The sequence below is a fragment of the Colletotrichum navitas genome (genome assembly GCF_030913465.1).
Source record: "Colletotrichum navitas strain CBS 125086 chromosome Unknown LY79scaffold_19, whole genome shotgun sequence".
Taxonomy (NCBI): domain Eukaryota; kingdom Fungi; phylum Ascomycota; class Sordariomycetes; order Glomerellales; family Glomerellaceae; genus Colletotrichum; species Colletotrichum navitas.
Genome location: NW_026850565.1, coordinates 250,948 through 274,243, shown reverse-complemented (window position 1 = coordinate 274,243; position 23,296 = coordinate 250,948). Strand labels below are relative to the sequence as shown.

General features: G+C 55.3%; 5 protein-coding genes across 5 annotated transcripts; 2 read left to right on the top strand and 3 right to left on the bottom strand.

The window, feature by feature from the left end:
• Positions 1-292: 292 nt before the first annotated feature.
• Positions 293-1,649, bottom strand: LY79DRAFT_668550 (uncharacterized protein; the record flags this gene model as incomplete). The annotated part of the gene is made up of 3 exons (XM_060563542.1): positions 293-563; positions 627-1,027; positions 1,089-1,649. The coding sequence occupies 3 exons, from the start codon at positions 1,647-1,649 to the stop codon at positions 293-295; spliced, it is 1,233 nt and encodes a 410-aa protein (XP_060415742.1).
• Positions 1,650-2,746: 1,097 nt separating this feature from the next.
• Positions 2,747-3,939, bottom strand: LY79DRAFT_683052 (chaperonin 10-like protein; the record flags this gene model as incomplete). The annotated part of the gene is made up of 2 exons (XM_060564602.1): positions 2,747-3,365; positions 3,413-3,939. 2 exons carry the CDS (start codon positions 3,937-3,939, stop codon positions 2,822-2,824), a joined length of 1,071 nt encoding a protein of 356 aa, XP_060415741.1. The 3' UTR covers positions 2,747-2,821.
• Positions 3,940-5,120: 1,181 nt separating this feature from the next.
• On the top strand, positions 5,121-17,195 carry LY79DRAFT_512235 (PKS-NRPS hybrid; the record flags this gene model as incomplete). The annotated part of the gene is made up of 4 exons (XM_060554348.1): positions 5,121-6,055; positions 6,110-6,922; positions 7,097-8,639; positions 8,709-17,195. 4 exons carry the CDS (start codon positions 5,121-5,123, stop codon positions 17,193-17,195), a joined length of 11,778 nt encoding a protein of 3,925 aa, XP_060415740.1.
• A 746-nt stretch (positions 17,196-17,941) lies between these two features.
• On the top strand, positions 17,942-18,828 carry LY79DRAFT_132603 (uncharacterized protein). Its single transcript, XM_060550878.1, has one exon. It carries the CDS (start codon positions 18,127-18,129, stop codon positions 18,613-18,615), a length of 489 nt encoding a protein of 162 aa, XP_060415739.1. The 5' UTR covers positions 17,942-18,126; the 3' UTR covers positions 18,616-18,828.
• A 563-nt stretch (positions 18,829-19,391) lies between these two features.
• LY79DRAFT_512354 (CFEM domain-containing protein) lies at positions 19,392-20,929 on the bottom strand (the record flags this gene model as incomplete). The annotated part of the gene is made up of 3 exons (XM_060554357.1): positions 19,392-19,848; positions 19,933-20,611; positions 20,731-20,929. The coding sequence occupies 3 exons, from the start codon at positions 20,927-20,929 to the stop codon at positions 19,392-19,394; spliced, it is 1,335 nt and encodes a 444-aa protein (XP_060415738.1).
• Between the last annotated feature and the right edge of the window lie 2,367 nt (positions 20,930-23,296).

Here is a 23,296-nt window from a genome sequence, read left to right as displayed (position 1 = left end):
AGGATGTAGGGTAGAGTGGTTGGTTTTTTTGTCATTAACCTACTTTAGGATACTCAACAGGTCCAATTCATAGCGTAAGACACACTCTTAGACCAACTAAGGAAAAGGGGATATCCTTTATGTAACCGGATTAGAGCAAGGTCTAATCAAAGAAGACAACAAACAAGCGGTTTATTACAAACGTTTCTATCGATGAAACGGCCTCTTGACTTAGGATAATTCACGTATTTGCATTTGGCTGCATTTTAAACCCCACATAGCATGACTATGCCTTTAAAAAAAAGGAACCGTCTCAAAAAGGCCTTGAATAGGTGAAGTCGAACTTGGTCTGCAAACCTGTTCGATCAGCCATGCTTCGACTGACAGTCTGGTCACGTTGGGCGCAGACTTCTGGTGCCGAGACACGCATGGATCCGACGGCTCTAGCGCCCTTGACCAAGATCGAGGTGTGCGGCTGCTGCTTCGTCGCGTACGCCTTGAAAGCCTCAGTAAGTGTTGGCGTGGGGAGCCCTATTGCTGCGTCAAAGTTGGGGATCTCTTTCGTGAGATAGTAGCAGTCCTCGCTTTGTATCTTGTGAGTCTGAAACGTCCCCTCGTTCTGGTCTATCCATCCAAGGGTAACTCACCAAGCCTGGTTGGCGCCCTGTCCGAGATGAACACTTGTCGGGTGGACCGCATCGCCAACCATGACGCATCTACCAGAGTACCACTGCTTCGGCTCGAGCTCGGGACGGTCATAGATACCATACTTGATCAGGCGCTCTGCGGAGTTCACCAGTTGCAATACGACTGGGTCCCAGCCCTTGGCCTGCAGCATCCCGACCATTTTTTCCTTCTCGGCCGCTCTCCTCTCGTCGCTGAAGAGTCCCCAGGCGGCCTCCTCCTCGGGGTTATCGGGCAAAGTCAAACCCCAGGACGTTTTGCAGTGAGTGATTGGGTAACAAACGACGTGGCTCAGCTCCCCGTACCAGTTCCTCGCCGCGGGATTGTTGCTAAAAGCCTCAGGCGTGGGCGAGATACCTGAAATCTTTCTGCATGGTTAATATTGTCGATGATGCAAAGAGACACCCAAAAGAAAGACTGCTCACCTGAGTCAGTCCGGTAAAGGACGGCGTCTCTTGAAAACCTCCGCGAGCCAACAGCAACCTCCTCGTCGCCGCCTTTAGCCCATCTGCCCCGACCAGGAAAGCTCCAGTCTCAGAATTGCCATCCTCGAAGAAAGCAGTCACGGAATTCTCAGTCTCTTGGATCCGCTCCAGCTTCCAGCCTTGTCTCACCTCAACACCGTTTTCAATGGCCAGGCCCCGCAGCCAGGACGTAATGAGCGTCCGCTTGACGCCAACGGCCGGCTGCCCGTATCGCTTAGAAAACTCCGCGGGGATGTCGGAGCGACCGAGAACTTCACCCGAAGCCTTGCAGTCGCACAGCTCTAGGATAGGCGGGCCGTTTTGAAGGAGCATGTCGGGTATAGGGCCGATGAGATTAAGGACCTTCAGTCCATTAGGGCATATCATCAGGGATGCACCGACGTCGCCCGGCGCCTCGGATCTTTCAAAGATGATGGGTTCGTAGCCCTTCTGCTTCAGAAGGCAGGCGACCACTGGACCGGCGATGCCGCAGCCAATGACAAGAACTTTGGACGAAAACATATAGATAGTGTAACCAAGCATATGCCCGCTTGATGTTTGGTATTCGGTATGACAATAGCGGGTGGAGGAATGTTCTCGTGATGCCCTTTTCTGGATAACAGTTGCGGTCCGTAGATTCTCCGTAAGACAACGTTCTGGTCAGTTTCCTTATCGGACACTCTAGGGCCAGGGGGCGCTTGTTAGAAGACTATGTATGACATCTGACTCGTACTACAGTGACGACCCCGAAGCCCCGTGTAGACCTACTAGGGGTACCACTGACGCTAAGCTTTCTAGGGTTCTTGTTTGTATGTCACATTATCAGAAGTTCAGACGAGACCGGTGAGAGAGTTCTCTGCATTGGTCTAAGCCACATCCGCATGGCCAAACCGAGACAGATCTAGATCGTGCGCCGGTTAGTTGCGAGTGCGAGTCGGAAATGGCCCCATAGATTAGATATATTGGAATTCGGTTCCAGCAAGTCGTATAACTCTATAGAGAGATCAGACAAGCCGATATTGTCCCCCCCTGTCAACCCAAGAGTACCGTGCACAATAACAGCAATAAACTTCAGCAGACAGTGGATTCAGGTGATAACACAACTATCTTAGAGGCAAAAGGGATAGTCTTAGCCCATACCGATCCAGAGCACAGCATAGGAAGCAGGGTGGGTTAGTACCATTCCAACCCTCCCTGGCGGAGCCGTTTCAGAATAAAAAAAAAAAATCCAAGAAAACTAGATTTAAACCTGCAGCCTTTAGGATATGAGGTTTATTGCTGTTATTGTGCACGGTACTCTCGGGTTGACAGGAGGGAGACAATATCAGCTTGTCTGTAGACTCAGTCGTATATCACTTAATCTATTACACGCATAAATCAGACATTAAATGCTGCAGTTGCAGTTCTGACTCCATACTTGACGCTAGTAACATAATTCAACGTACCAACTTACTGACCAACCCTATTTTCCAACCACCCAAAAATAACTCATCACTACTACTATCCTCTAACTTTAAGATGTTACTCCTTTTACTGAATTCTTCCAAACTGCTTTATTTTCCCAGCGGCTGAGTTGTCGTTACGTACCTTTTGACGTGTTGGCTCAATTGGTAGTCCCTCTGCGTTACGTATAGACTATAGACTGAAAGCTAAGATGTTATTGGTTGCAGCACTAACGCCTTAGTCACTATTGCTTATCCTTCAAGCATGGACTTGTCAACAAGACATATGAGTTTCGTGCCTGAAACCCGACCAGCTCTCAGCTCTCCCAAGCCTTTGTCAATGTCGTGGAGAGTTTCGCCAATGATACGATACGGAAGCGGCTTGACCACCCCATCCCTCACCAGCCCGGCAACCTCCCTGGTCCAAGTCCCTGCATAGTCGCGGTGGGCCGGGGAGGGCTCGAATTCGTACGGGGCGACCCAGTCAATAGCGGATCCGAATGCCTTCATTGCAAAGACCCAGGAGGGTCGGACCGACCGCCGCGAATGGCCCGCTACCGGGAACCTGTCGAGCGCGACGTAGCGCCCCCCCGCCGCACCCAGAGCGTCGTAGCAGATTCTCATGGTGTCTGCCGTGATGATGCAGTCTGCTGCGTACGCGAGCTGGTCCCGAGTAAACTTGCGTATGTCGGAGGCGCATGTTGGCGATTTGTAGTCAAAGGCCGCTTCGGCTCCTGTCGCTTTGACGAGTTCGTAGTTATGCGGTGAGCAGGTGACTACCGGTATGAAACCGTAACTAAGTGATCAGTCCCAATCCGTTTGGCTAGGCTCAGTGTATCTTACTGTCTCAGTAATTGGGTCAGGAAGAGGCCAGATGCGGTGCTGCCGCCGTATATCAAAACATGTCGACCCCCATTGGGAGGCGTGGTTTGGAGCTTCATCTCCATGTTGAGAACAAAACCGCCGGTGAGAACGCCGCAGGGCAATGTTGCAGCCTCTTTGAAAGACATGCCGCTGGGTATGTGAAAGATCACGTGCTCATCGGCCAATACATACTCAGCAAAGGCGCCTGTGGCTCCATCGTTATTGTTGTATCCAAAGGCCACTCCGCACACTCGGTCTCCAGGTCGTATGTCTGAAGACACATCTGCGCCTTTTGACACGACAATGCCAGCAAAGTCGAGACCACCAATTGAGCCTCGTGGGATGCCGGCTTCGATCAGCTTGTTATCTAACGGGTTCAAGCCAACACATGCCGTTTTAACAAGAACATTTGTTGGTGACAAGTTGGGTGTAGGAACAGAAACCACCTTTGCCGTCCCGCATCCTTGGACGACTATTGCATTCCTCGATTCCGAAGGGAGTGCCATTGAACTGGATGGTAGGTGGTTGAATGTGTATATATGATTACTGGAGTGAGGAATGATTTTTATGAGTATCGATGTAGACCAAGGCAAACTAACACGACTTGCTCCTCCTATTCTATATCGCGGAGAAGAATCCCCTCGGGAGGTCTGTGAGATTCGAATAACGCTCCACTGTCTCGCCTGAATCAGCCATGACTCAGTTGCGGTCAGTCCCTCGCAACCGCAAGACGACTTAGACGGGTAGCGGTTATGATTACTCCATAATGCACTGCGCTTCTGTTTAGCTAGCGAGTCTAACGGAGTCTCTTTTCCTAAGGTTTCCTCCTATCAGCCATCAAGAAATAACGCAAATGTAACGTTAGGGAATTGGAGTTCAAATTGATTTACAATAGATGGTTTCAAGTTATGACCCACGTACGTTAAGACTCTCACTGGCCAGATTCGTGCTAGATATGCACGAGAATCCCAAAGTACCCTTGAGATTCGCAAAGAACGACGGTCACAGTTACCTGACATAGAGGCTTGCTTTTGACTTCTACCAACGAATTGTACATACAATGCCAATGCCACGAAAGCACACTTGATAACACAACAATACATACCTACTTATCTTATTGAAATGAGACAAGTTCAAGACGGGGGGGAGGGGAGACAACTAAGACTATATTAAGATAACAGCCACCTCCCCTTGCTTTGACCTTCTGTGATGACAAAAGCGGATCTGTAATTGCCACTGCGCAATTACGGCTTATATCACGACACCTTTCATATATAAAAAGACGTAAGGTCGGATAAACTCAATGTTGCATTGTATGCTGATGCGAAAACCGACATATATAGTTCTGAACAAGATACATCATTAACTACAACACCGTCAGCCAGAGTCTACAGCTGCTATTACTTCTGCGTCTACGGCTACCTGAGTTTCGCAAGCAGCTTAGGAAAAAATAGTTGAGCTTTTATGGGGTAATGCTCTGGCAAGTATAAGCCTATGGCCACTACATAGCGAAACTGACGAACGTGATTAGATACATCGATCTGGCTAAGTCGTAAAACTGTTCACAAAGTATTCGACTTCCACGAGGTGTTCGTGCACGCAATACAGCAGTCTTATAACCAGACATGTGAATGCAATTTCCAAGAACATGCACTGTATATAAGCTTACTTGCACAGATAATAGACCATGGAGCCCGTTGCAATCATTGGGCTGGCGCATCGCTTCCCAGGAGGTGCCAACACACCCGCCAAGCTCTGGGAGGTACTGAACAGCAGACGAGACCTATCTGGAGAACCAGATCCAGGTCGTCTCAACCTTGAAAAGTTCTACAACCCGAACGGCGAGCACCACGGCAAGTCAAACGTTACCAAATCTTATTTCCTCAAGGAGGACCCTCGGCTCTTTGACACGACCTTCTTCAATGTCAGTCCTCTGGAGGCGGAGGCCATGGACCCGCAGCAGAGACTTCTCCTGGAAACAGTCTACGAAGCCGCCGAATCCGCCGGCACGCCCATTGAAAAGTTGCGGGGCTCGCGGTGTTCGGTGTTCGTTGGCGTGATGACGGCCGACTACGAGACGATCCAGTACCGCGACACGGAAGACCTGTCGCAATACGCTGCATCGGGCACATCGCGCGCCATCCTGGCTAACCGAATTTCATACTTCTTCGACCTTTCCGGGTCGTCGATTTGTCTCGACACGGCTTGCTCGTCATCCCTCGTCGCAATGCACCTCGCGGTCCAGGACCTCCGCAGCGGCACAGCAGAGACCGCCATCGTCGCGGGCGCCAACCTCATCTTTGGGCCTGACATGTACATCAGCGAGTCGAAACTGAGAATGCTTTCGCCGACGGGGAAGTGCCAGATGTGGGATGCCATGGCAGACGGCTATGCCAGAGGAGAGGGCGTGGCGGCGCTGCTGCTCAAGCCTTTGAGCAAGGCTCTGAGGGACAATGATCCCGTCCAAGCCGTTATTCGCCATTCGGGTGTCAACTCTGACGGCCGAACGCCGGGGATCACGATGCCCAGCGCCATGGCACAGGCTGAACTGACGAGGGAGACGTATCGAGCCGCAGGGCTGGATCCGTCAAAGGTCGAAGACAGGTGTCAATACTTTGAGGCGTAGGTGCTGACTCGTTCCAAGGGAAAGTTCCGTGTCACTAACACGTCCAATAGACATGGCACAGGGACCCAAGCTGGTGATCCCGCGGAAGCCAAAGGCATTTTCGAGAGCTTCTTTCCAGCCGAGGTTGCCACGGACGCACAGGTGAGCTCCCTCTATGTGGGGTCAATCAAGACAGTTGTTGGCCATCTGGAAGGCTGCGCCGGTCTGGCGGGTGTCATCAAAGTGCTTCTCGCAATGAAGCACAACACGATACCTCCGAATCTGCACCTAAGATCTTTGAACGAAAAGATTCAGCCCTACCGGCACGCTCTCAAAGTTCCCACAAAGCCTACCCCCTGGCCCATGAGGATGAATGGGCAGCCCAAGCGTGCAAGTGTGAACAGCTTCGGATTTGGAGGAACAAACGCACATGTCATTCTAGAATCCTATGAGCCGAAGTCAGAATTCCAGCCTCTGGCAGATGGAAGTCTCTCCCGTGAACATTTCACCCTGCCGATTGTCGTCAGCGCTCACTCCCAAACCTCCTTACTCGAAAACATCCGACAACTAGCCACATACATTCACGAAACCCCGACTGTGAGCCTCGATGACCTAGCATGGAGCCTGTGGGAGCGTAGGAGCAGACTCGGCTTCCGAAAGTCATTTCATGCGACGTCAAGAACGGAACTTTTGGTAACCCTCGAGAAAGCCATCGCAGATTCCGCTGGCGCGCAGCCTTCTCTGGGAACGCCAGCCGCAGCCCTCGTTTCCCCTACCGAGGGTCTTGGAGTCTTGGGGATTTTCACTGGACAAGGTGCACAATGGCCTGGCATGGGCAAGGATTTGCTAACGCACAGCCCTGTGTTCAGAGCAGCCATTGAGGAGTGCGACGAATCCCTGTCAAAACTTCCAAATGCTCCGTCATGGTCTCTCAAACAAGAGCTGCTCGCCGACCCAGCACAAAGCCGGGTCTCCGAGGCCGAGATCGCACAGCCTGCGACCACGGCGGTGGAGATTGGCTTGGCCATGATGCTACAAACCAGCGGAGTTGAGTTCAGCGCCGTCGTCGGCCACTCGTCGGGCGAAATCGCTGCGCTCTACGCCGCCGGCATCCTCTCCTTGTCCGACGCCATCCGCGTCGCCTTTTACCGAGGTCTCTACGCCAATCTAGCAGGCAAGGGCTCCATGATGGCAGTGGGAATCAGCGGCAAGGCTGCAGAAGACTTTTGCCGCGAAGAAACGTTCAAAGGCAGGATCTGCCTAGCGGCGAAGAACTCTCCCTCTAGCGTCACCATCTCCGGCGACGTTGACGCAATCCAAGAGGCCAAGGAGGTTTTCGATAGCAGGAAGATATTCGCTCGCCTGCTCAAGACCGACAAGGCTTATCACTCCCCGCGCATGGAGGCGTGCTCCGAGGCCTACCTGACGGCTCTGCGGGAATGCGGAATCTCACCCCTGCAAACGACAAAGAAATGCGTGTGGATTTCAAGCGTGGACGGAACGGCGGATCGTTACTGGGAGCGAAACCTCAATGATCTCAGCGGGCCGTACTGGATCGACAACATGGTGAAGCCTGTTCTCTTTTCAGATGCAGTCACGACGGCGTTGACCAACGGCGGGCCGTTCGACGTCGCTATCGAGGTTGGACCACATCCCGCATTGAAAGGACCCGTGAACCAGATTGTAAGGCCACATCTGGGAAAGCAGCTCCCGTACTGTGGAAGTATGAACCGAGACGAGGACTGCGTGGTCAGTATGATGCAGCTGCAGGGGTTCTTGTGGTCTCACTTCAACGGAAACGCGCTTGCACTCGATGGGTACGAACGCTGCTGGCATGATGTAGTTCCCACGCACAAGATAGTCGACGGCCTACCCCCTTACTCCTGGGACCATGACGCGCCCATTTGGCGTGAATCGAGGATCTCTAGCAACTATCGACTACGCTCTAGCGAAAACGAGAGCATCCTGCTTGGCCGTCGGTGCCCCGATGACTCGGACTGGGAACCGCGTTGGCGCAACTTCCTGAGTCTCAAGGAGCTGCCGTGGCTTCGTGGCCATTCGTACCAGGGAGAGGTGCTGTTTCCCATGGTTGGCTACGTGGTCATGATGCTCGAGGTGGCGCAGCTCCTCAGCAGCGGCAAGCCCATGGTGCTAATCGAGATCAAGGACCTCAACCTCGAGCGACCAGTCAAGGTGGAAGAGGGGCCAAGACTTGTCGAGATATTGTCATCGGCCCGAGTGACGCACAAGGACGAAATGAAGATTGAGGCCGAGTTCTCATCTTACGTGTGCTCGGATGCAAGTACAGGCAAGGTAGACCAGACCTGTCGTGGAAGCATCTCGGTGTCGTTTGGTGGCATCGATAACGATATCTTCCCGCCACGAGCTGATCCGTTGGCCACAACGGTGCCGCCCGTCGAGGTTGAGCGATTTTACAACTCATTGAGGGAAATTCGGCTGGAATATGGAGATCTGTTCAAGCGTCTCAACTCGTTACGCCGTGTCGATGGCATCGCCACCGCAACAGCGTCCTGGTTCGTTGACGAGATTGAATTCGGTAATCTATACCACCCTGCAATGATGGACAACGCACTGCAACCGGTGAGAATAAACCCTTCCTTTCTTTCCAAACGGAAAGCCTTTTTATGATATACTAATTTGATAATGCAGGTATTTGCTGCCTTCAACGCCCCTACGGCCGAGAGACTCTGGACAGCGTACCTCCCTCAGAGCTTGGAGAGGATCACTGTCGACCCGAGGCACCGTCTTGTCCCATCTTCCGGCGGCCAAATCGAAATTCTCATCGACGCCTTTTCCACGGAGTTGTCTGCAACCAAGATCGGTGGTGATGTCAGCGTCTACTCACCCCACAGTGACTCCAAGACGCCGTTTCTCCAGATCGAGGGGATGACGTTAGCAGCTCTCAGAAGACCAGACGCCTCAAACGACCGTATCCTTTTCGCAGAGACAAAATGGGAAGCAGATCTCCTGGGGGGCGCCGAGTTTGAAACTGATTACAACCCGCCGCAAGATGTTGCCGTTGAAGAGTCTGAGCGCGTTGCCCTGTTCTTCTGCCGCAAGCTATTGGCGGAGGCGAGCGAGGTGGGAGCCGAGAACCTGAAGGCTCATGAAAAGATGATGTTTGAGCAACTCACAACCCTCGCCAACACTGTCGAGAAGGGATCCCACAGCCACTGGGCGAAGGACACGAGAGAGACGATCGATGCCATTCTTGAGAGGAACCGGGACCAAGTTGACTTTGAGCTTCTTCGAATGGTGGGGGATGAAGCCGGCAGCGTGTTCCGCAACGAGAAGCAGATGGTCCACGTCCTCTTCGCCGACGACAAACTCAGCCATTTCTACCGCAAAGGTCTGGGTCTTCGCAACACCCAGCGTCAAGTTGCGGCCTACATGAGCGCCATATCGCACCGGTATCCGAAGGCGAACATCCTCGAGCTCGGGGCCGGAACTGGTGCCACGACCTCGGCCGTCTTCGACACCATCGGCGACCGCTTCGGTTCTTACACCTTCACCGACGTGTCGTTCGCGTTCTTCCCCAAGGCCCAGAAACTGTTTGCGAATCACCTACACAAGATGTCTTTCAAAAGACTGGACATTGGGACGCCGTTCGACGAGCAGGGTTTCGATGTCCCGTCGTACGACGTCGTCATCGCTGCGAACGTCCTGCACGTGTCGGACGACATTGAAGCTGTGCTTCGTCGCGTCAGGGGGCTGCTCAAGCCAGGCGGCTTCCTCGTCGTAGTCGAGCCGACGTCAGACGACCTCAGAATCCAAGTCATCATGGGCGGCCTGGAGGGTTGGTGGCTCGCACGCGACAATTGCCGACGGTTCGGACCGGTCGCCAGCATCGAGACCTGGGACGAAAAGCTCCGCAACGTTGGCTTCACAGGCGTCGAAAAGTTCAAGAATGATCAGAAGGAGGATCATCTGCACACGTTTACCACATTCGTCAGCCAAGCCACTGATCGCACGATCGATGCCCTTCGGGAGCCACTCGAAAACTCCCACATGGTACCCGGTTTCGTTCCGTTCACCCTCGTTGGCGGCTCTACATTTCCCATGTCGAAGCTTGTTCGCTCCGCCAGAGACAAACTCAGGGCTTTGGGGAACGACGTTGTTCATTTCCCTGACTTTCGGAGTGTGCAGTCTGCCAATGTACCCGCAAGCTCTATGGTTCTCTGCCTCTCTGAGATGGACCAGCCAACCTTCAAGAGCGAGGTCGACGATGCGGTTTTGTCTGGATTCCAAAGCATTATCCAGAAGGCTCGGGGGGTATTAATCTTCACGAGAAACGCGGCAACGTCTAACCCTTATTCAAACATGTTGGTTGGCTTGTGCCGCGGACTGCGCGCCGAGAAACCTCGCCTGGGAAGGTTCATCCAGATCATGGACATTGACGGAGATACCAAGCTTGACGCCAACACAGTACTGCAGTATTTTCTTCAGCTGGTGATGGCTGCCACTCAAGACACGGGGTCAGACGAGAGACTCTGGTCTTTGGAGACCGAGCTCTGCCTAAAGAAGAATGAACTCTTCGTTCCACGGATCAAGGAGTACCAAGATGCCAACGAGCGCACCAATTCGGCCAGAAGACGAATCGCCAAGGACGTGACATCGGAAACCCACATAATCGAGGTCACCCAAGCAGAAAAGTCAATCGCAGTGAGGGCTGGTTTCAAGCTCGTTCAAGACAGGCCTGGACTGGACCCGGTTGAGAACGCTTTCTCCTGCTTGACACCCATCAATCTGCTGCCTTTCGAAGCGCCCCAATATCTCTGCGTTGGCACACGCCAGGGAAGCTCCGAGGCTGTCATCGCATTGTCTCCTGAAAACTCGTCGGTGTTCCAAGTTTCAGGCGACCGAGTTCTCTCCGCGAGCGTCGCCCCCCATGCGGTTGCACTCCTGTCCGCCGTGTTGGCCGCACAGGCTTGGCTACGGTCAGTGCCTCGAGGCTACGCTATATGGCTACACGGGGTGAGCGATATGGAAAGAAGCGTTCTGGAATTCGAGGCGAAGAAGAACGGAGTCACGGTATTTGCAAGCTCCCCCAATGACGCGACCCGTGATGGCTTCATCCCGCCGCGGGCCCCAACGCGCATGCTCAAGGCGCTCGTGCCCCGCAAGGCTGCAGCGATTGTGTTCGGAGACTCAGTCAGTGACGAAGAGGCGTCCGAAGTCCTCTCCAGGGTGTCGTTGTTTCTTTTGGTGCGCAAGCCCTCTGGTGGACGTTTCTGGCATTGCCCTGCAACCCAGCCCGAAAGACCGATTTCTCAGCTTCTCGAAACTGCGTACGCGTCCACGATTGAGTTGAACGGGCTGTCCAAAGATCAGACAGATATTGTGAAGATCGGTGACTTGGGTAGAATCGCCGTGAACGCATCCACGACCGTCATCGACTGGAGGCAGGCTCAAAGTGTCCCGATCCGGGCGGATCTACAACCCATCAAGCCCGAGCAGCTCTTCAAGTTCGACAAGACCTACTTCATGGTGGGTCTCACCGGCGACGTCGGTGTCTCCATATGCCGGTGGATGATCAAGCACGGCGTCCGATATGCCGTGCTGGCAAGTAGGAATCCCAAAGTCAGTCAGACGTGGATCGACTCCATGGCAAGGCTGGGCGCCAAGGTTCTGGTCATGGCCATGGACGTGACCGACCCGGGCAGCATCAAGAAAGCCGTTGATGAGATTGCCCGAACGATGCCTCCCATCGCAGGTGTTTGCAATGGATCAATGGTGTTGTCGGACAAACTCTTCATGCAGATGGACACGGAGTCTCTGCACACTGCCCTCCGACCCAAGGTCAATGGCAGCCTCCACCTCGACCGTGCTTTCTCGGGCCAAGACCTCGACTTCTTCATCATGCTCTCGTCAACCGGCAGCGTTATAGGAACCCCCGGCCAGTCCAACTACCACATGGCGAACATGTTCATGGCTGGGCTTGCTGCCGACCGGAGACGCAGAGGCCTAGCCGGGTCCGTCATTGACGTCGGCATGATCTCGGACGTGGGATATGTCACCCGCCAAGATCCCAACGTCGTCAAGAAGCTGCAGGCCATGTGCGTCCACGCTCTCTGCGAGACCGAGGTCCACGTCATGTTCGCAGAAGGAATCCTCGCCGGTCGTCCGGACTCTGATTCACGCAGCGAGCTCATCGCCGGTCTGGCAATCAGCGACAACGAAGTTGAGCGGCCTTTCTGGTCCGACGAGCCCCGGTTCGGTTTCTACGTCACGGAGAAGCGGGACTCGGCTACCGAGAAGGTCGGCCCCTCGGCTCTCGAAGACCTCCGGGCCGGCCTGCACTCGGCAGCCGACGAGGAGACCGTCTTCGCCAAGATCCGAGAAGCTTTCGCCCAGAGACTGGAGAGTCTTTTGCAGCTCCCTCAAGACGGTGCCAAGATGAATCTTCCTCTGGTCAGTCTTGGCCTGGACTCGCTTCTCGCGATGGAAGTCCAGACCTGGTTCCAAAAGGTGGTCGGCGCCGAAGTCAGCGTCCTTGACATTTTGGGTGGCGCTTCTGGGGATTCCCTCTGCCAAGCGGCGGCAGCTCCCATCTTCGCCAACAAACGCAGCAGTCCAGCAAAGATGGAGGAGGCTCCGAAGACCGATACCCAGCCTGACCTCAAAACAACCCAGCCGAGTGCACCGGTCCCAGAAGTGGATGGCCCACCGATGCCGGACACACCAGACGGATCACATCCAGTGCCAACTCCCATGACAGCCGACGGTAGCGAGTGGGGAGACGAGCAGACGGGCGGCTTGTACAGCGAGCGCAATAATATCCAATCAGTCGTCCAGCGGAGAGCGCAAATGTCCTTTGCGCAAGCCCGGTTGTGGTTTCTTCAGGGGTTCCTGGAAGATCCGACGACCTACAACGAGACATGCGTGTACGAGCTGCGCGGAGCTTTGGATATTGACCGTCTGAGGAATGCCTTCCGCCAGGTGACCTGGCATCACGAAATTCTGCGCACCTATTTCTACACGGACTCGTCGACTGGTTTGCCGATGCAAGCCGTGACGGCCACGTCCGCATGTCTCTTCAAATTCGTGGACGGCGCAACGGATGCCTCGACTGCGCAGGAGTTTCAGAACATGAAGGCAAGGAAGTGGAACCTCGAAGAAGGTGTCTGTCTAGGACTGGTCGTCCTCCGACACGCAAAGAACCGACATACTCTCATTCTTTCCAGCCACCACATAACTATTGATGGCGTCACATGGATCCTTCTCCTCAGGGATCTTGCGCGAGCATACGAAGGAAAGCCCCTGCCCACGGTCCCGCAGTATGTCGACTTTGCAGTCAAACAGCGGTCGATGGTCGAGCAGGGAGCCTGTTACGAAGAGACCCAATTCTGGAGGAATGAGCTTGCGGGCCTTCCAGACGTCATACCCGTCTTTCCCATGTCGCACACAAAGTCTCGCAAGGCGACGAACCAGTACGCCACCACCGTCGTCGATACGGTGTTGCCCAAGGAACTGGTCTCCATGATCAAGCAAACCAGCAGCCGTCTCCACGTCACGCCGTTTCATTTCCACTTTGCCGTGCTGGCGTCGATGGTGGCCCGCCTCTCCCAGGTCAACGACTTCTGCATAGGGACCGTTGACACGGGAAGATTGGGCACCGAATTCTCGCAGACGGCGGGGTGTTTCATCAACATCGTCCCCGTCCGGGTCAACGTGGGAGAGGCAGACTGCTTTGAAGCTTTCTGCAAGAAGGCTTCTTCGAAAATCCTGGCTTCTCTGAGGAACTCGGCGATTCCCCTGGACGCTCTGCTCGATGAGCTACATGTCCCCCGCACGACGCGGCACAGCCCAATCTTCCAAGTCATCATCAACTACCGGCTCGGGGTTCTGGGACTGGATTCCATCGGCGACGCCGCAGTCACGTACGTCCAGTCTCAAAGCTCGGGCAATCCGTATGACCTGGGAGTCAACATCACCGACACTCCGGACGGCACATGCCTTCTGCACGTCGCAGTACAAGACGCCCTGTATTCCAAGGAGGCCGCGCGGACAATCCTGGAATGCTACCGATGCTTGCTGGAGTCCGCCTGCGCGGCCCCGCAAGCCGAAGTTGCCGAGCTTCCCATGTACAAGTCTTCCGCGCCGAAACCTATCGGCGAGCGAGATGGGCAGGGTTTGACAGGAAGGGGCCGCCGATTCACGGTCGGTTCGAATGAGACTATTTCTCAGAAGATTGACCGCATTGCCCAAAGCCACCCGGATCTTATTGCCATCAAAGACGGGGAGAGGGCTTACACGTATCGAGATATGATGCAAAGAGTCGACAGCATCGCGGCATCTCTAGGAGCCGCTGGTGTTCCTAGGGGCACAGCGCCTTCCTACTGCCTGTTGATCGAGCCCTCCGCTGACTATGTTTTTGCCTACCTCGCAGTCTTGAAGCTTGGGGCCGTCGTTGTCTCCCTCGATACAACGAACCACCGAGAGAGGATAGCTCTGGTTGTCAGTGACGGCAAGCCACGGGCAATCATCCACTGTAAAGCCACGACCGATCTCGCCCAGTGGCTGGGGCAGTCTCAGCGTGGTGTTTCGGTCATGGACATCTCTTCAATTCAGGTTCGAGAAGATCAGCATGAAGTTCGCAACTTATCCGATCCTCAAGCGCCAGCCGTGCTTTTCTATACAAGCGGAACCACCGGGGTGCCAAAGGGAGCCATCATCAGACACGGAAACTACACCAACCTGATCGAAGCGGCATCTCGCAGGCTCCAGGTACGGCCACAGAAGGAGGTTGTCCTCCAACAAACCGGCGTCGGCTTCGATCTCTGCGTGTTTGAGATTTTCACGGCTCTCTCCAACGCGGGCAGTCTCGTAATGGCTTCCAGTGATCAACGCAGAGACCCGTCAGCAATCGCCAGCCTCATCAAGAACGAGAAGGTAACCTTCATGGCGGGCACGCCCGTCGAGTTCAAGACTATCTTTCAACACGCTGCGGAAACGCTCAAGACCTGCACGGACTTCCGCACAGCCGTCGTCGGAGGCGAGATCTTCACGACCCAGCTGGCGGCCCAGTTCAAGCAGGCGATGCCGCCGGGTGCTCGGGTCTTTAACGTGTACGGGACGACAGAGTGCTGCGTCTTCAGCACCGTTGAAAGCGTCGACTACTTGACGGACGGCGTAGCTGTAACCACGGGTACTGCTCTGGACAATGTTTCAATCTACGTCGTCGACGACGAGATGAACCCAGTGCCCAACGGCTGCGCCGGAGAAGTCTGCATCGGGGGCGCAAGCGTCGCCCAGGGATACCTTGACCGCCCGGAGCTCACCGCCAGGGCTTTCGTTGCGGACCCCTTTGCCACCGCGGAGGACCGGAGGAACGGCTGGAGTACGATGTACCGTACTGGCGATTCGGGGTATCTGAAGGCCGACGGTTCGCTCGTCGTTCTCGGCCGCATCAACGGCGACAGCCAGGTCAAGATCAGAGGCATGCGCATCGAGCTCGAGGACGTCGCGTCCAACATCCTCAAGACCTCCAACGGAAAGCTCTCCGAGGCTGTGGTGACCGTGCGCGGGAACGAAAAGACGTTGGTTGCGTTTGCCGTGATCGCGGCCGGGGCCCGGGGCAAGGAGGGCATCCACGAGCATCTCCGGTCGCTCCCGGCAAGCCTCCCGCTTCCCGAGTACATGCGACCTTCGGTAATCATTCCGGTCGAGCAGCTTCCCATGACTCACAACGGGAAGCTGGACCGGGTCGCGTTGAGCAAGATACCGATCCCGGCCCAGACTGAAGAAAGCCGGCGGGAGACGCCCCTGACGTCGCTCGAGCGCGATCTGAGTCGGGTCTGGGAAAAGGTGCTCCCCGACACCATTTCCCGGCCCGCCGACATCCTCCCCAGCTCCGACTTCTTCCAGCTGGGGGGGAACTCGCTACTGCTAGTGAAGCTAAAAAAGGAGGTCCAGAAGCGGTGGGGCGTCTCCGTTCCGGTACTCCAGCTGTTCGAGGGAAGCACCCTGCGGTCAATGGCGGCCACGATCCGAGGCGCCAAGGAAGCTCAAAACGAGGGCATTGACTGGGAGTTCTGGGACGAGCAAACCCGTTTCGACGTTGGTGTAGCTACCGATGTGTTGGACACTACCACCCCGTCTCACGTCGTCCCGGAGAAAGACAGAACCGTCATTCTGACAGGCGGCGGCGGCAAGGGACTGGGATCGTGGCTCCTGCGGCTGCTTCTAGACGACTCATCGGTTGGCAAAGTCCACTGCGTGGCCATCGGCGAGGAGCAGGTTGCCCAGCTTCCGTCCAGCGAAAAGCTCGTGGTCCACGTCGGGAGCCTTGCGGAACCGGGGTTTGGCCTTTCGGGCGAGACGCAGCAGGCCTTGCAGAGAGACGCGGACATCATCATCCACGCCGGTGCCGAGGGCTCTTGTCTCAACAACTACGACTCCATCCGCGCCCAGAACGTCGAGTCGACAAAGTTCCTGGCACGCCTGGCTCTGGCTAAAAAGGTACCGTTCCACTACATTTCTAGCCCCCGCGTCGTCCTGTTCAGCGGGCACAACGCGTACCACGAGCGGCTCATCTCGGCTCACTACCCTCCCGCGGATCTCGGCCGGGAAGGCTTCACCTCGACGAAATGGGCCAGCGAGGCCTTCCTCGAGAAGTGCGCGGCCGCCACCGGCCTGCCCGTGTCGATCCACCGCGCGGGCTACCTCATGTCCGAGGACGCCGACGAGATGGACGCGGTCAACATGATCCACAAGTACTCGGCCGTCCTCAAGGCGGTCCCGTCCCTAGCCGCGTTTTCCGGCTTCTTGGACATGTGTAAGCTGCCGACGACGGCGGAGGCAGTCTTGGAGTCGCTGAAGGGCGATGACGCCGCCGTCGGGGTGTCGTACGGCGCGATCAGGATCATCCACCACACCGACGGCAACGTGGTCCCGGTGCGCGAGTTCCGCGAATACATGGAGGCTCGATTCGGCCACCCTTTCGCCAGCCTAGGCATGGTTGAGTGGGCGGCCAAGGCCGAGGAGAAGGGAATGAGCCCTGTGTTGGCTGCTTTCCTGGAAGCCGTGGCCGAGAGGAGCGGCGAAGCACGCTATCCCAAACTCTTGCGCGGGAGTGGGCAGGAGGACTCTGCGAACACAGATCCTGTGTCTAAAGCTCTCTTGAGGCTTACCTAGTGGTGCTGCTTTAAGTGTAGGGGGTAAGTTGGGGTAAAGAGTTGTTGAATCAAGCGAATAATAGGGGTTAATTATGCTTAATATATTTGTGTGTCCAACTGTTGCGCCTAGCAGTAGAAATTCAAAAACAAGATAGACCTACGTAAGTCTAATATAGCAGCATACATCTCAGCCTTACTACTTCTAGTTTGGCTTACTTAACTAACCCCTCTAACTTATCTAGTTAAAAAAATCCCTAAGCTAGCCTATAAAACTTGCCTTCTATATACACAGCAAGAAGAACAAGACACAAAAGAGCGTCTGGTTTTTATGTTGCTTTAATTATAACACCATCTATCTCAAGAGATGACGTCTCTAAAAAGCAAGAAGTTACTACTAGAGCTACCTAATCTAGTAGTAAGTGTTACTATTTTACGTAGCATAAGCAGTAAGAGTAAACTAGTTAATAGGTGTTAAAGCGCGTAGATAAACCAGTAAGTAACAATGGCGTGGGAATACAACAATGCAGGGTTGAAGAGTCACATGGGAGGGGGCTGGTTGTCCATCGACGGACGCAGCCCCGAAGGCCGTGTAGAAGACCCCGGGAGTCACCTGATTCCATGTTACAAGCGCGTACATAGTTTGCTGCATAACGATTACGCGACGGCCACTAAGCGATAAGACGCTGTGATATCAAGCTCGTGGAAACTCTATTAGACGACCTGCAGCAGTTACAGTTGCAAGCGAGAAGGCCCTTGAACGGGTGTATATAGATAGACTAGGGGGGGGGGAAGGGGGTACAATTGGGCTTTGCGCCGAGCGGGCCGCAGTCGCTCGGAATATCCACCCACGAAGTGGATATCGCGAGAGCAGTTGGCCATGTCGAACTAAACCCTCGTGGCAAGATCAAGTGAAGGCCATCCGAAGTGCCAACGGAGCGACTCAAGTCACGATGCGGACAGGCATAACATCATCGTTAGTGCGCACCAGCATCCATACATGTACGGTCAACATGTCTCGGGGAATATCTCAAGTGGGCGCTCAAAGTAAGCACCAAGTGTGGATGCGCTACCGCATGATCTCGGCGAAGGCCCTCTCCACCCGCCTCAGTAGTCTCGGAGGAAGCTTGGACAGTGCCGGGGCGCGTACTTGGGTAGTTTATCTCGGATGGAGTGTAGCTCCGGGCACTTCCGGGCGCTACACTCATCCCTTACGTTCATCCCTTACATTCATCCCCCCATGTCACCATACGTTCTATGACTGTGTATGGCTATTACTGTGTACCCGTGCGATGCTACGGTATATTACCACTTTGTATTCCCACCTCGTTAACTCGCCATGCGGTCAGCATTTGTCAATCGGCGACGAACAACGGGTTCCGGGAGGCCGGGGGGGGCTGGCCCAAATCAAATTCTCGGTCTCGGTTATGTTCTCTAGGTGATGATGTGATTCTCCCACCTGAACACCTTGCCTCTTTGGACACTCAACCAAACCCCGCAAGGCCGGCCTTGCAGATATTGCATGGTCGGGTCGGTAGGCGAAGACGACAGCTGTGTTCGGAACGAGACTAACGCAGACAATAGGCAGCTTATCTCCGCCCACGGTGTCTGTGCCCGTCCCACGTTGACTGTGCACCCCGGCCGCCTACCGGTCCGTCCTTCACCTGATTCCTCATGGGTGGGTGAGTGAGTGGGTACGGAGACCAACATACGATGTGCGTTATGTTGTCTCCCGGGTGGAACTAAGGTGCCATTGGGGGCGCAAGACGAAGAGGCTGGCTATTCCACACAGGAGAGTGCTGGGACGGTGGTAAATGTTTTGCGGAGAGAAAAACGAAAAAAACAAAAGAGACGTGCTTTAGGTCGTACTATGTTGCGCGGTCGAGACTGTTGGAATAACACGAGGGACACCAGGTTTCGTCCCTGGCGCGCCCGGAGAGGTAAGAAGTGGAACGATACCGGCCATGGTTCTCCATGATTCGATCAAGCCAGAAAATCCTGGACGGGTTCATTGTCACACGTTTGGCGGTTTGAGACATCGCACGTTCACAGGTCTCAGCAAGTAGCTTTTTTTCCAAGTGGTCCGATCAAAGTCATTGCCCAACTATCGGGTATTATTCCTCACGCTGCGGTGGTATCCAGAGCAAGCAAGTGACATACACTACATCCGCAAACGCCACCTTTCCCATCCCGTGCCATGAACAAAAGAAAGCTTTCCCTAAAACGGTGAGCCGCTCCGCGAAGTCTTGGAGCTGCCGGCCTCCAGCCCGCGCATCGGCACCAGACTTGTCTCGTCGTTGTAATCCACCGCGTACTCTTTGGTGTACATGATGCCCTTCGGGCTGTTGGCGGCGCTGCTCGAAGCCGCCGATTCGCGGTCCAGGGTCTTGACCTTGGTCTCGGTGCCAAGAGTACGGGCGCGGCTACGGGGGCCGTTGCTGCTCGAATTCACGTAGTACTTGGCGGCTTGGGAGCCTCCGGTGCGGGTGCTGCCGAGGATCTTGGGGAAGAGGCGGACGAGGATGACGCGGACCGCGGGCAGGCAGGCGCAGATGATGCCGACGTTGATCTCGACGGTGGACCACACGGCCACGCCGAACTGGTCCCAGGTCGGGTTCTGCGACTTTTCGAACTGGACCAGTGATTGCAGGCGGAGGATGCTGACGACGGTGACACTGAGAGAGAGTGTGTGTGCGGTTAGCAGCCATGCCCGGAGAGAGAGAGTGTCGATGGCGGGGCGAAGATGGAGCTAAACTTACAAGGTGCCGACGAAGAACATCAGCGCCACGCTGATCTTCTTCTTCCAGTGGAGGTTCAGCGTACTGATCTGAGACAGGGGGAGTCCGAGCATCCAGCAGTCCAGGATGATGCTGATGCCGGCGTTGGCCCAACCGATGCCGTTGACGTTCAGGCACACGCCGCTGTGCTCCTGGTCCCATTTCGTCCAGTAGAAGCTGATCGGGGAGCACTGGAAGACGGCGAGGAAGATGAAGGTGGTGCCGAAGACGGCGTTGAAGGCGACGGTGCCCCAGATGAGCTGCCTCATGGGGGCGTTGTGCGAGAAGATGCGCATGTAGAAGAACAGGAGGGACATTTTGAGCAGCGTCACCTGGGCGAAGTACAGGATCTCCATGATGTAGAACCAGTACCCGAAGCTGGTGATGGTGTCGGGGGAGAGGGTCCAGATGTCGCGGCCGAGGCCGTGGGCGCCGAGGCCGACCGAGTTGATGACGGTGCTGGGGAGCCCGGAGCAGAGGGTGATGAGGATGAACCAGTCGTCCATGCCGAGGTCGCTTACCGTCACGAGGGCCTTGTGCGACAGCCGGACGATGACGAAGATGGCCGAGAGCGCGCCCATCGTGATGGAGACGGTGTTGTACTGGGCTGTGCTGCTTCGCGGAACCACGCCGCACGTCGTCTGAGTGGCATTCTTGGTGACTGTAACGGTCGATGTTAGCCGACCGTTTGGCCGGGCTGATTTGAGACCTCCCATCGTGGGGGGGGGAAAGATCGGCTGAGTTTTGGGGGAGGAAGGGCGACCTGGGAAGAGAACATACCGAGGGCATTCTTGAGGGTACAGGTCTTCATGACACAAAGTTCGACGTTGGCCTGCAAAGCGGCGTTTGTGCAGATGCACGTCTGGTTGGTCGGCGTGCATGGGGAGCTGAGGATTGCCGTGACGAGACAGGATTGCTGGCACACACGAATGAGCTTCCGGGTCCTGGTTGACCAATGTATTATCACGAAGTGGCGCATAACATACCGCGCAAGCCGGCAGCAGGGCGACGGCTGCTGAGGCATCGCCCTGGGCCGCGGCGCTCGAGAGCGCCGCAGCGAGAGACAGGAACAGAGTAAAGAGCCTCATCGTGTGGGTGGTTTCCGGGGTGAGAGATGAGAAAGACGCCCCTCTTTCTCTTCAAGAAGGGTCTCCGGTAGGGGAAATCGAGGGTTGTCGGCGCGTGCTAGATATGTATCTCGTCGATCATGGCGTAGAGGTCATATTGGAGAGACGTTCGTCGTGATGGAGGCGTCGAAGGTTTTCCTTTGAAATGTCGAAAGGGGGGGGTGGGCGGAAGGGGTCATTAAGGTTGTCGTGAAACGTCTCTTCTCCGGCTCTTAGTCAACGAGAGCATCTAGAGAGGAAGTCGGCCACTTCCAACTAGCGGCGTACCAACACGGAGATGATACTTGATGAAGCGAGCCAAGTATTGTGCAGCGATCCACTCGGCCCAGCGCCACAGGAGGTCTGTGTGTCCTTTGTGCCGGCGGGTGCAGTTATACATGGCGATGTGATAACGACAGCGGTGTCTAGTATGTGCCATACATCATGCAAGTATCAGAGAGCGGTGGCCGTGGCCGTGGTCGTGGTCGTGGTCGTGGTCGTGGTCGTGGTCGTGGTGGCGGCTGTGGTTGACATCTCCCACTTCCGAGAATGAGCGCCGAGCAGGACCTGACAGGGAGAGGCCATGAGGTACAGGTAGGACCCTGTTTCCCACCTCTGAACAAGGGGGGGGAGGAGGAGGATGGGATGGGATGGGATGGGATGGTCCAGAGCTCATCAGACAGTGGCAGACGAGGGTCTCCTGCGTTGAGGAGCGGAACCACGATACACTGACATGCAGCATGTGCCCCGCCAACGTGGAATAGCGGCAAACGGAGGGTCCTCGAAGCGATTTAGGTAGGTAGTTTCCGGTGAGGGGACCAAACATGGCGAGACGAGGGGCAACCCACAGATATCATCAGACTAGGCCAGGCCGAGAGATGCCCGCCTCCAGTACGAAACCCCCAAGTGCTCACGACATGCATATATTCCAAGGGAGGGAACAAAACCCCAGAAGGAGCGGCGTCCAGGCAGGGCCACCGACAAACAGCGAACAAGGACCAGGTGTGTATGTCTCGTGCGCAGGGGTCAACGACAGGCCGCCCAGTGAGAGATTCTCCTCAAAACTTCTTCACTTTGAGTGAGCGAATGGGGCAAGCAGCTCTGCAAGGGGCCAGTGGCCCAGCCAGCATTCCATCGAGTAGGTAGTATGCGGATACGTGAATCCTCTCACCAACCCACTTGCGGATCCAGGCATCCCGCAACCCGTTTGCCATCCGCCGCGGCCCCCTCCCCCCCCCCCCCCCATCCTTACGTAGTACACTTCTCGGCAGTCCGCACGACGAGATGATAGGATGCCGGCTTCGTCTTGGAGGGGAGAGGGACGGGTAGCACGAGGGAAGATCGTTGCAGCGGGTAAAGTACGGCACGGCGAAGAAGAAGAGAAAAGCTTCTCGATGCCGGAGGCTGACCGAGGCTTGGCGCACGGCAATGCACGTTTGGGGCGAAGCTGACTCTTTAGCTCTCAGCCTCGAAGGGGGGAGGGTTGCAGGCTTGACATGCGCCTAAAGCATGTCGAATCCCACGAGGGGTTTGACTTGGGAGGGGGGGGAAGGGAGGGATGAGAGAAGAAAAAGAAGAGAAAAAAAAGAAAGAAAAATCACAAAAGACAAAGTCATGGTCCGGCGCTTACGAAGGACAAAAAGAGAAAACGTCCGAAGTAGAGCCAAAGTTTTGTGTGTAACGGCACTGGAATATGCATCGAAGGGAGGCGGCCTCTTCTGGAAACCGATCCCCGTCAACAGGCCGACGCCACGTCTTCAAATCTCTTGTTTTTTTTTTTTTTTTTTTTTTTTTACTCCTTGCAGCACAGCACTGGCTCGCCTGGGCGGTACTATCCCTATCCTGGTGGCACATCCGGCATGCTGCGCGCGTGTGTGTGTGTGTGTGGCAAGGGGAAAAGTGAGTGCAGATGGGGAACGTAGAGAGGCCCCCTGACACGGCACGATAGACCATTGGCGGTCTCCCGACGCACTTGGACGCACTAGGACTAGCGCACGATCGGTGTTGCGACATGAGGTCTGCGATGGATTAGGATGTAGAATACGAGGAGAGACCAAGGAGAATCCGACGTTGAACGGGCTCAACTCGGGAATGGGGGCCAGATCGGAAACACTGCCACGCAAACGACAAACTACTACGGAGTACAGAGTTGCAATCGAACAAGCGGCCTCGCCTCGATGGCAGGATCGTGACGTGGTCGAGCAATCTCCATGTGCAGTATCCGTACATGGCGACGACTC

Excerpts from the sequence above, each read along its gene's own strand:
- LY79DRAFT_132603 (XM_060550878.1), top strand. The coding sequence starts at position 18,127 with ATGCGGACAGGCATAACATCATCGTTAGTGCGCACCAGCATCCATACA.